Source organism: Mustela nivalis, assembly GCF_964662115.1.
Source record: "Mustela nivalis genome assembly, chromosome: 1".
Classification (NCBI taxonomy): Eukaryota; Metazoa; Chordata; class Mammalia; order Carnivora; family Mustelidae; genus Mustela; species Mustela nivalis.
The window spans coordinates 118,012,353-118,024,502 of NC_139020.1; the positions used below are offsets into that span (position 1 = coordinate 118,012,353).

At 38.1% G+C, this 12,150-nt stretch overlaps 1 protein-coding gene across 1 annotated transcript in view; it reads left to right on the forward strand.

The window, feature by feature from the left end:
* Positions 1-12,150, forward strand: part of HACD2 (3-hydroxyacyl-CoA dehydratase 2) — a 120,998-nt gene that overhangs the window by 1,579 nt on the left and 107,269 nt on the right. The window contains exon 2 of the mRNA XM_082744270.1: positions 1,515-1,632. Within this exon, the coding sequence (XP_082600396.1) occupies positions 1,515-1,632 (118 nt within the window). The remainder of the gene's footprint in view (positions 1-1,514; positions 1,633-12,150) is intronic.

Sequence of the window (12,150 nt, forward strand, 5' to 3'; positions counted from 1 at the left end):
CTTCTTTAGAAATGGCTGGTGTTGAAACCTAGGTTCAGAGAGGTTGTGACTTTCTTGACTTGCTAGTAATAGATCTAGATCTAAAAACTATTTCCCTTGATTCCCAGTCCAGTGGAGAAATAATACAGATGCAAGTTTTCTTTATTGCATAAATGGTCAGAGAGTGATTTTTAAAAGAACCTCTCAGGAGTTAGTATTTGTATTTATATGTAAATTTTTGTAGGCAAGGCCATTAAGGAGAGCATTGGGCTGGAGAGAGATTTTAAGGTACACTGGGGAAGAAGGAAAGAAGCCTTTATTCCTGAGTGATGGAGGATGGGGAGTGGTGTTTTAAGCCAAGAAAAGAAATTGGGATTTTGAGAGAAAGTAGTCTATTTTTTTTTTTTTTTTTTTTTGGTAGGTTGCTAGTCCTGGGACAGTACCATTAAGGATTTCATTTCTTTTGCAAATTCTTATTTGATATCTTTGTATGATAGTTTCTGAAAATAACAAAGACCATGTAACCCATTGCCTAGTTAGGATTGTACATTTGTTTAGGTAAATCTGTTACTGCTTTTATGGAGACAGACCTTAATAATAAAGGTCCATTAGTTGCACTATGGTACTTAAAATTACAGGACTGGAGAAATTCATTTTGAGAAGGACAGAACAGAAATGTAACATTCACAGTGATATGCTTAAGTGTTCCCCCGTTTTGTATTTTGTATTTATCTGGCCCTTTTTTTTTACTGAATTGATTTTGGGAAACTCAGCTAAGAAAAAAAAATTTTTTTTAAACCAACCTTTTATTTTTACCTTTTTTCTTTTTTTGCTTTTAAATATTTTATTTATTTACTTGACAGAGAGAGAGAGTGAGAACAGGAACACAAGCAGGGGGAGTGGGAGAAAGAGATGCAGGCTTCCCGCCAAGCAGGGAACCGAATGCGGGGCTCCATCCCAGGACGCTGGCATCATGACCTGAGCCAAAGGCAGACACTTAATGACTGAGCCACCCAGGCACCCCTTTTATTCTTATCTCATTCGCAATTTTAAAAGAGTAGGGTATGGGTATGTTTCTGTGAGAATCTTGTGAAAACAGTTTAAAACATCTTTCCTCCACCCTATTATTATTACAGAGTCTTTGACTGCACAGGCCATTTAAAATTTTCCTTTAACAGCTTTTTTCTCTTGTCTTAGACTTTCTGGCACTTAATTTAGCTGCTCAAGGACCAATTTAGCTTATTCTCTTCATTTTGGCCTTGTTCTCAACAGGCAAGTTTGCCAAAAAGCTGAGCTCCAGATGGGTGAGGTGCCACTCTGCTTTTGCTGAGCACTCTTGCTTGGGTGCTGGTGGTGCAACATTTCTGTGCATTACATCTTGGCATTTGAGGGCCATAGTCGATAAATCTGGGTTACTGATTCTTGAGGGCACCTTTAACAGTATGTGTTGTCACCAAACTTTCTATTACCCCCAGTCCTATTGACCTACTTTTTTTTTTTAATATCCTGATTGCTATTTTTCCTCTTTCTCATAGGTGGCTGGTTATAGCAGTTGGTCTCGTCAGAGCATACCTGGCTAAGGGTAGCTATCATAGCCTTTATTATTCCATTGAAAAGCCTTTGAAATTCTTCCAAACTGGAGCCTTACTAGAGGTAGGTGCTGAGATTTGTTATTCTCATTGGTGTCTATTGTTAAAAATTTGAAAACTTTCCACATGGCATACTATAAGGTTGATGACTAGATTATCTTTTTGACAGTCTAGACGAGATAAAATCTCATTTAATCTATATTACCTAGAACATATCTTACATTCAGCTTCTTTTGAAAATCAAATGAAACAAGCATATAATAGGATTTTTTTTTTTTTTTTTAAATTCTAGGGAAATCCTTGGAAAGTGTTAGCAAAGTCACATACTTTCAGCAGCCAGGTTATAATGGAAACAGGGAAGCTGGTGAGTGTAGGATGTCAGACTTGGTAGGTACAAGAAACAGTAGAGCCTGACTACATGCATCAAAACGTTTTTCTTAAATAAACGTTCATTAGTTATCCTGTTTTAAGAGTAGCATATCTAGTTCTGTCTCCTGGGGTCAGTATATGTTAGCATTTTTGAGTTGCAAGTGACAGAAATTCAATTCAGAGTATTTTGAACTGGAAAAGGAATTTATTGGCTTTATAGTTGATAAAGAGTTAACTTACTGACTCAAAGGAACCAATTCAGGAATGAGACCCAAGGATTTGACGTTGCCAGACTCTTTACATCTCTCATCTCTGTTTATGTCTGTTTCTCTTTGAATGTTGCTCTTAACCTCTCCTGCTGCAGACTGCCTTCTCCACATGATAGGAAAGCGGGAGGAGTTATTTTTCTCCGCATCTGTATCACAGTTCTAGGAAAGGGTTCTTTATGGCCTTACTTAGACCTGTGACGTGAAATTGTTGATTAGCCAGGTCTAGGACATGTGCCCATCCTTCTGGTCAAGGGACTATAGGCTTTGTTCATGGAAAAGGAGGATTGGGGTAGCTTTGGGCACACAGAATCAATAGTTACTATAGTTCATAATGGTAAAAAATGGTAAGAACAAAACAAAAAACCTTCAGGTTGCAGCAAAAATCTGGTGTTTGGTTTCATTTCCCTTAGCCTCCAGGGCAAGCCCATCACAACATTTGGATGGATATTCCCTTTTACCTCCATCAATTGACATGTAACACTTTAATCTCTCAGCTTCCCGTTTGAAACAGAAAGTTGTAGTTTTCCCTGTTTTTGGTTTTTCTCTCAGAAAGCCGAGGTTTCAAAACTGTCCATTTTACACATTTTAGACAGATGGTAGGGGGAAGTGAGCTTCCAGCTGTGAATCGAGGACCCATACTCTAATTCTGCTGGTTTGATCAGTTCTGTGAATTTGAGCAAGTCATTTATCTCTTGTCTACCCCTTCTTCTCATTTGTGAAATAATTAGGTTAAAGTAGGTTTCCAAAATCTCTTCCTAACAGTTTGAGTCTCAGGGAACTTCAGCAAGTCCTTGTGTGGGCCATTTGTTAAACTTAGAGTTTAACATTTTTTTTTTGAAAGGGGCCAATAGTAAGTAAATAGTATTTTGCCTCTCAGAGCTTTGGCCAAGACAATTCTCTTCAGCTACAGAGAAGCTTTGGGGCCAAGGCCATGAGAAACTGCCCCAGTGCTTGACAAGGTACACAGTTGTACTCGATTGGAATTCTTCAGTAATTTAAAGGGGTTCTATCTCTGTAAGCCTTTGTAGTATTGGAAGTATAATTTTTTAAATTTCAGTATGTCTTAGAGAAGGTAGTGACATTAATGTGTTTTACAAAATCCACTCAGGAACCAAATCTTAGCACTTTGAAGGATTAGCCCCTTTATCCCTATAGAATTTTTAACAGGGATTTAAGAAAACATTTTGGATTTTTGGTTTTATCTCTGTTATCCCCACTGAGAACCAATTAGGTGACAAATCCTGGATTTGATTTTGGGAAAAGAACTTCGCAAAATGAAGTGAGGACTCCCAGGAAGAGCGGGGAATTAGGTTTGCAGTTTCAGTTACAGCAGCAGGCTCCTCAACCTGGGGCAAGAGAGCAGACTTAGGAAACTGTGTCTCCTGAGTTGTCAGTGAAGGAATGTTTCTTGCCTCCAAACCCTCTATCGTCTAATAATTACATGTGCACGGTGTCGTTGTATTACAGATTAGTTATCCTTCTGGGAATGATCCATGTTTGACAATATATCCTGTTTGCCGGAGGAGAAAAGGAGAGAATGATTCCAGGGAGGTCATTCATTTATACCTCTGTATGCTCGATATCGCTGTACTTTTTTTAACTGAAAAATAATTAACATACAGTATTAATAGTTTCAGGTGTGAAATATGATTCAGCAGTTCTATACATTACTCAGAGCTCATCAAGATAGGTGTACTCTTAATCTCCTCTATCTGTTCACTTATCTCCTGCCACCACCAGTTTGTTTTTGTATTTAAGAGTCTGTTGGGTTTTTTTTTAATTTCCCAACATTCTATATCTTTGATTTTTATCTTTTTGCCTTATTTTAAATTATAATTCTAATATAGTTAACATACGGTGTTGTATTAGTTTGAGGTGTACAATATAATAATTCAACAATTTTGTATAGTACTTAGTGCTTATCATGGCAAGTATGCTCTTAATCCCCATCATTTATTTCACCCATCCCCCACCCACCTTCCCTCTGGTAACCGCTGGTTTGTTCTCTAAAGATAAAAGTGTATTTTTTGATTGTCTTTTTTTTTTCTTTGTTTGGTTTCTTAAATCCCACATATGAATGAAATCATGCGGTACTTGTCTTTCTCTGACTTATGTCACTTAGCATAATACTCTCTAGAATCATCCATGTGGTTTCAGATGGCAAGCTCTTTCTTTTTTATGGCTGAGTAATATTGTGTGTGTGCACGTGTGCACGTGTGTGTGTGCGTGCACGCGCATCACATCATTGTACATGCACACCACTATAAATGAGGTTACTTACTTGTATTTCTGTACGCTGAATTTTTTTTAAATATTTTATTTATTTGAGAGAGAGCATGAGGACATGAGCTGGGGGAAAGGGGCAGGGAGAGAGACAAGCAGACTCCCTGCTGTGTGCAGAGCCCAAGTAGGAGCTTGATTCCAGGACCCTGAGATCATGACCAGAGCCAAAGTCAGACACAACAGACTGAGCCACCCAGCTGCCCCTGAAGATTATTTGTTAGTAGGTTTTGTGGGAGTTTGCTTAAAAAGCAAATAGAGATTACTTGTTATTTGTGAGAAGCTTCCAATTTTCTAAGGAAAATGTAACACTATGCTTTTCAAAAGATTTAAATATCAGGCAAGAGCAAATGGGATGGAGTAGTACAATAAAGTAGATGATTTCACTTCTGAAGAAATTAATGTTTTGCAAATTGGGTGCGAAGATATATTGAGTCAGTGATATAATAATATAGCATTTTTATGAAAAGACACCAATCCTAATTTTTTTTTACATACTCATTGGAGAATGTCTTGAGTGCATTTTATAGATAATTTTGCAAGGTACTCCATAGGTGATGATTTGATTAAGTATGCATTTGAATTGTTGTAATGTGTGCTATGGAGGTTGAGCCCTTACTGCTAAAGACCTTAAAATTTTATTGGGTAGATGATTATACTAGGGCTGTTGGCTGGAGCTTACTGAAACCTCTTTAACCAACTTAAATGTAAGGGGACTTAGGATAAGTTTATAGGCTATCCCATGGAATCCAAGGATAGGGATGCAGCCTGCCAGGAACTCAGGGATTCCTGCTCCATCTCTTATCTCTGCTATTCTCTCTTTGTCTCTGATTCTTCTTGCACACTGGTTTTCTTGATTTTTTAGCCTACATGGCAAAAAATGGTAGTAGCCAAAAACTCCTGAGATTTACTCTTGCAATGAAGAGATCAGCTAGTTGGAAGTGGAATCCTACACCCAATTCCGCTTTCCCAGTGAAAGGCCTAATTTGTCTATCTTGAATCAGGGTCTCATTCCTGGACCTGGTAGACAGGAACAAGATCACATTCACCATATAGAAGTTGGAGGAAAGGGGTAATTTCTAGAAAAAGCAGTGCTAGTTAGAAAGCCCAATAAGTATTTATCAAAGTACTGAAACACAATACAACCAACACCATAATGTACAAAATGATTTCTAAATTGACAGAAAATAAAATATACTGATAATCTTGTAAGCCAAGAGGTGAATGTGTGAATACATATGGTGTGTCTTGAGTTGAATCTTGGGTAATCCTGAGAGCTAATTAACATAGGTAGCAAAAAATAGATTTTTAAAATATTATTCATGGATGAACAAATTTCCATACCATAAAGTTAATGAATTACCGATACATGTTATGACACGGTTGACTCTTGAAAACATTGTGCTATGTGAAAGAAGCCAGATACAAAGCACTACACACCATATGATTTTGTTTATGTTACTGTCCAGAGAGGCAAATCCATAGAGACAGAAAGTAGATTAGTGGTTGTCAGGAACTATGGGGAGGAGAGAATGGGGAGTGACTGCTAATGGTTACAGGATTTCTTCTTAAGGTAATGATAGTATTCTGGAATTAGTGGTGATGATTGCACAACCTTGCAGACATACTAAAAACCACTGAACTGTACACTTCAAATGGGTGAATTTAGTGGTATCTAAATTACAACTCTTTTTTTTTTTTTAAGATTTTATTTATTTATTTGACATAGAAAGAGAGATAGCGAGAGAGGGAACACAAGCAGGGGGAGTGGGAGAGGTAGAAGCAGGCTTCCTGCTGAGCAGGGAGCCTGACTGTGGGGCTCAATCCTAGGATGCTGGGACCATGACCTGAGCCGGAGACAGACACTTAACCTAATGAACCACCCAGGTGCTCCTACAACTCAGTTTTTAAAAAAAATTCATCTCCAGCTGTGGATAAGTTTTCTTCATTTTTTAAAATCTGTGATATTTACTGATAAGGAAAAATAATCTTTCTAGCTTTATTAGAATTGAGTTAAAGATTATAATTTAGTAGGGATGCCTAAGTGGCTCAGCCGGATAAGCGTCTGCCTTCAGCTCAAGTTGTGATCCTAGGGCCCTGAGATCCAGTTCCACATCCGGCTTCTTGCTTGGTGGGGGGTCTGCTTCTCCCTCTGCTGGCTGCTCTCGATGCATGTGCTCTCTCTCTTTCATTCTCTCTTTTTGTCTCTGACAAATAATTAAAATCCTTAAAAGAAAAAAAGATTAAAATTTAGTAGATTGATGATATATTATGACATTTTAAAATTATTTCTGAGAGGGCACCTGGGTGGCTCAGTCAGTTGAAGGTCCGACTCTTGATCTTGGCTCAGATCATGATCTCAGGGTCAGGGATTGAGCCCTACATCAGACTCTATGCTCAGTGGGGAGTCTACTTGAGATTCTTTCCTTCCCTTTCCCTCTCATTCTGTCTCTCCTCCAACCCCCACTCGCTTGCTAACTCTCTAAAATAAATAAATCTTCAAAGAAAAAGAAAATTATTTCTGAGAGAATCTGGATTTAGTTAGCATAAAACTGTAATTATAGCAAAGACACTTTAAATACTTATGATTAGAGAAGCCTCAGTGAGTGGCAGTGTGATTCAGTGGTTTAAGGACTGCTCAGCAAAGACATTAATTGTCAAGACCGATACAGATCATCTTCAACATATGTACATCACTTTATATACCACGTAACTGACCAATGTCCAGCTGGGAATGCATATGGGACCACAGGCATTCTCTTTCCTTCCCATCCTCTTCCAGATCTTCTATCGTTTAGAACCCCCTCACCTATGAAAAGAAAGGGGGAAACACCCCAGGCTTTTTTGCAATCTTTTCCTAGAGTTGGTCTAGGAAAGTGGGTCTGCAGTGGCAGAACTGGTTCCGGAGAGGCAGTCAGGGAGAGTAGACAGCTTTTGTTGGATCTTCTTACCCCACTACCACTTTCCAAGCCCTATCACTATAATCTGGTCTGACTCATTTTTCCTCACCTCACAACTTTCTTCACTGTAATGACATATTCAGGAAGCTGATTCTGAGTATTTCTCTAAAATACAACAAAATGTTAAGAACTTGCAGTGTCCTTAAGGAGGGGGCTCCCATCTTGTCTCCCTGCCAGTTTTTCTTTCTGTTTACCTCAAATACTAGATGACTTTTTTGTATAGAGATACTACAAAGGTTAAGTTCATTATTAATACAATAACATGCTTCAGGCACAACTTGGTCAAGTTTACTTTTGTGTACTTGACTGGGGACATGACTACGTTCTGTAATATTTTCCTTCCTTGTGAAAACATGCTAACTTCCCAGTAATAATAGTCTTAAAAAGGAAATTTTGAAACAAAAGCTATATGAACATTTTAGATTACCTTTAGTATAAGACTTGTTTTAAGAAAACAGACCTCTAAAAGAGGCTTTTGAAGAGGTAGCAGAGCATAGGGGGATATCCAACACAAACAGAAAGGACAACAAACCTCAGACAAGCCACCTTCAGAAACAGTGTGAAAACCAGAGGTAAAATAGAACTTGGTGTAATTAATAAGTGTCACAACATTAGAAAGGAAGAGGGAGCCTGGAGAAACAGAGCCCACCCACACAGCCCTTACTGTTAGATAACTTAAGCAAATAGAAGAAAATTGAGACAGCATTCAAACAGGTAAGACAGCTAATGGCTATAGAAAGGAGTGGGCAGAAATTTTTTTTAATGAAATGAAAATATTGATGGTATCAGTACAAGGCAGGAAGGAGGCCATAGTGCAGATAAATAGGTGATAAAGAAAAAGAAAAGGTAAAAATTCCGAGTTATAGTCCAAAATTAAATAGATTACAGAGCAGCTGTTGGGAGTGTTCAGAGTTCACCATTTAAAATGTAGAAAAGAACATTACAAAATATGTAGTGCCAAATGGTTCAGAGATACTATGGTGTTGGTGGATTAGCTAATGTGTGAATGACTATCTGAACAACAGAAAAATGAATATATGGGAAAGTAATGAAATTCTACAGACTAATAATAATGTAATAGAACTAACATATCTAGAAGATGGATTTTGGCTGTACAGCTTGTGCAAAAGTAAGGATACCAGCAGTAGAAAAGGTTAGAACATATAACTCATAAACAATCAGAAAAAATACTAGAAAACTTTTCTGAACTGAAGGACCAACTTAGTATGGCTATTGAGAGTATATGGAGTTCCACACTGAAGCTGTTTTTCAAGGAAAAAAAATTCTTTCACTTCTTGGGCTCCTATTTGTTAAATTTCTAAACTCAAAGATAAGCAATTTCTTTTCTTTTTCTTTTCTTTTCTTTTTTTTTTTTTTTTAAGATTTTATTCATTTATTTGACAGAGATCACAAGTAGGCAGAGGCAGGTAGAGAGAGAGCAGGGAAGCAGACTCCCTGCTGAGCAGAGAGCCTGATGCAGGGCTCAATCCCAGGATCCTGAAATCATGACCTGAGCTGAAGGCAGAGACTTAACCCAGTGAACCACCCAGGCACCCCAAAGATAAGCAATTTCTGGCAGAAAAAGAGATCTTAAAATGTAGTAGTAAGACAGCCTAGGACTTTAGACTTTGAAGAATAAAAAAAATCCACATGAAGTTAGGAGAAAGCGTTAGGTGTCTAGATAATCTTGCAATTTCCTGCAGATGGAGACATTTTGAAATACCTACAAAAAGTAATGAAACCTTGAAAGAACCTTATCAAAGGGTATTTAACTCCTAGGTAAATAAACAAAATTAACCAAGCATTTAGATGAGCATTGTCTAGTAGAACATTCTGCAGTGATAGCGTTCTGAATCTGTACAGTTTGAGACAGGAGCTGCTAGTCACAAGTGGCTGTTGAGTCCTTGAAATGGGGCTGGTGGGACTGAGAAACTGAGTTGTTTTGTTTTTTTGTGTGTGAAGTAGAAGCATGGAGCTTCTACTTTCAACCCCGAGATCAAGACCTAGGGTGAGTTCAAGATTCGGATGCTTAACCAACTGAGCCACCCAAATGCCCCAAGGAACTGAGTTCTAAGTTTTATTTATTTTTAGTTTACATTTCAATAGGGACATGTGGGTAGTGGCCACTGCACTGGGCAGCATGGCTTGAGAGCCTGATACGGATTGCAGGGTGTCCATTTGGAATTTCATAAGATAATTCAGATCTTACACAAGTAGAATGAAGTGGGAAAGAGAGTGAGCAAAGGAAGGCACTGTAAATTCAGTCAATCCAGAGTTTAATTTCATAGTTCATAAGGTGAAAATAATGAGAATAATTATTAAAATATGTTGATGTTTTTAGATTAGGAAAAATTCCTAGGAAAAAAGCAAGTTGCAGATACTGGAAGAGTTGTGGAAGGATATATATTAAACTGCTACTGCTGCTTATCCCCACGGAGGGGTGTGGTATTTGGGGGAGAATAAAAGAGAAGTTCTCCTCTTTACTCTCTATTTTAGTGAGTGTCTATATATCACTTCTGTGAATCTTGAAATAAAAAGAAGATATAATAAATATAATATGTAATACATGATAGGAAATAAAAATGAGGAAAACAAGATTAAAATTTTTTTTTTAAAGGAAGAAAAATAGGCAGCTGAGATAGATTACCTCGTGATTTAAAGTGAACTACACACAAAACAAACATACAAAAATAAACTACAGGATTTTACATCTGTTAAAAGAAGAAAAAGGAGCAATAACAGTAAATCTACAAGGTGACTGAGTAGAGCATAAATGCATCATTTCTAATGTTTATACAAATAGACTCATTAATTTTTCCAAAATAAAAAGTTATAGTGATGGTTAACAGTTTATAAAAGCAAAATTCTGCAACCTGTTTCTATGAAAGACAAGTTTACTGGAACACAAACTAGTCTGCCATGACCAAGCATACAAGAAAAGCAGGACCGCCCAGTTATAGCTTAAGATAAAGTTGCTATCAGCAGGAGCCAAAGAGAAACTGTCAGAGTTCACAATCTGTCATGCAGGAGGAACATGGCAAACACGTGGGTGGAATTAGTTGATGGGTAAATGATTATCATAGAAAAGCTGGCAGAAATATTACAGAAGTAAAATTAGAATTGTACTTAAGTGTCACAGTATATGTAAAAGAACACTGGAGACAAGAAATCTGGGTACTGAGACTTGGTTTTGCCCCATGGTCTTAAACTCTCTGCAGTGAATACACAGATTAGATTACCTTAAGATTTTCCCAGGGGTGTGTGTGTGTGTTTTAAAAGATTTTATTTAGTTAGAGAGCAAGCTGTGTAAGGGGCAGAGGGAGAGAAAAAGAGAATCCCAAGCAGACTCTGTGCTCAGCAAAGCCAATGCAGGCCTCGATCCTACCATCCCAAGATTTTGACCTGAGACTAAATCTAGAGACACCCAACCAACTGAGCCACCCAGGTGCCCCTGGTTTTTTCCCAACTTTAAGTTCAGTAAGGGTTCAGCATTTTACTATCAGATTATGAAAATAAAGCAGGTAATGAATTAATGAATTACAGAGCTGAATATAGCAAGGAAGGTAAAATTAAATGAAAAAGAGAAAATAATGGTAATTAAGGGAATTTCACCTATTTTCTCCTTTAAAAATGGATGTAAAAGGAATTTTTTTTTTTTAAGATTTTATTTTATTTATTTATTTATTTCGGGGGGGAGAGAGAGAGAGAGAGCACGCGCGCGCACATGATATTGGAGAAGGTTAGAGGGAGAAGCAGAGTCCTCGCTGAGCTGGGAGTCTGATATGGGACTTGATCCTGGGACTCTGGGATCATGACCTGAGCTGAAGGCAGTTGCCCAACCAACTGAGCCACCCAGGCACCCATGTAAAAGGATTTTTTTTTTTTTTAAGATTTTATTTATTTATTTGAGAGAGATCACAAGCAAGCAGAGAGGCAGGCAGAGAGAGGAGGAAGCAGGCTCCCTGCTGAGCAGAGAGCCCGATGTGGGGCTCGATCCCAGGACTCCGAGTTCATGACCTGAGCCGAAGGCAGCGGCTTAACCCGCTGAGCCACCCAGGCGCCCCTGTGTAAAAGGATTTTAAAAATGAGTTTGGACTGGAGTCTTTGAGGGAGTCCAACAAATAACCCCCATTTTCTTGCTTTTGTCTGAACATTGAGAAATAACTCAAAGGAATTGCATCGGAGTCCTAAAAATCAACCGTATAGTGATAAAGGCCTAGCTGGAAGCTGTGTGTTTGTGTGCAAACTAAATGGGTTTGCTAACTGAACTCCAGAATTAGATCACCACCCACCCTGCCCTAGGCAGCAGCGACTAGGGTGGCATGGAGTAAATAGAGACCTTGGAGTTCTTTGTGAAAACCCCAGGGTAGGGCTGAGTTGAGCTCTCCCCATTTATTCTTCTCAAATTTACTGTTCAGATGACTCATCCTTTCCTGAGATGAAGTGATTAACAGAAAAAAGAATTATTTGGGAGAAAACTCTTTTCATAGAAGCCAGTAGAGTGGGGAAAGGTGTTTCTCTCTAATTGTAAGTGCTATATATTCATTACAGGGAGCAAAAAAATCCATAAGCGTAAAGAATAAAATGCAGAGTCAATGTTTTGAGAGAAAATGGAGCCATACATACATACATATGGTATGAGAATTTTTAAAAGTAGCCAGGTACTGGTAAACATAACTCAGGTTAGTTCTGGACTCCCATAAC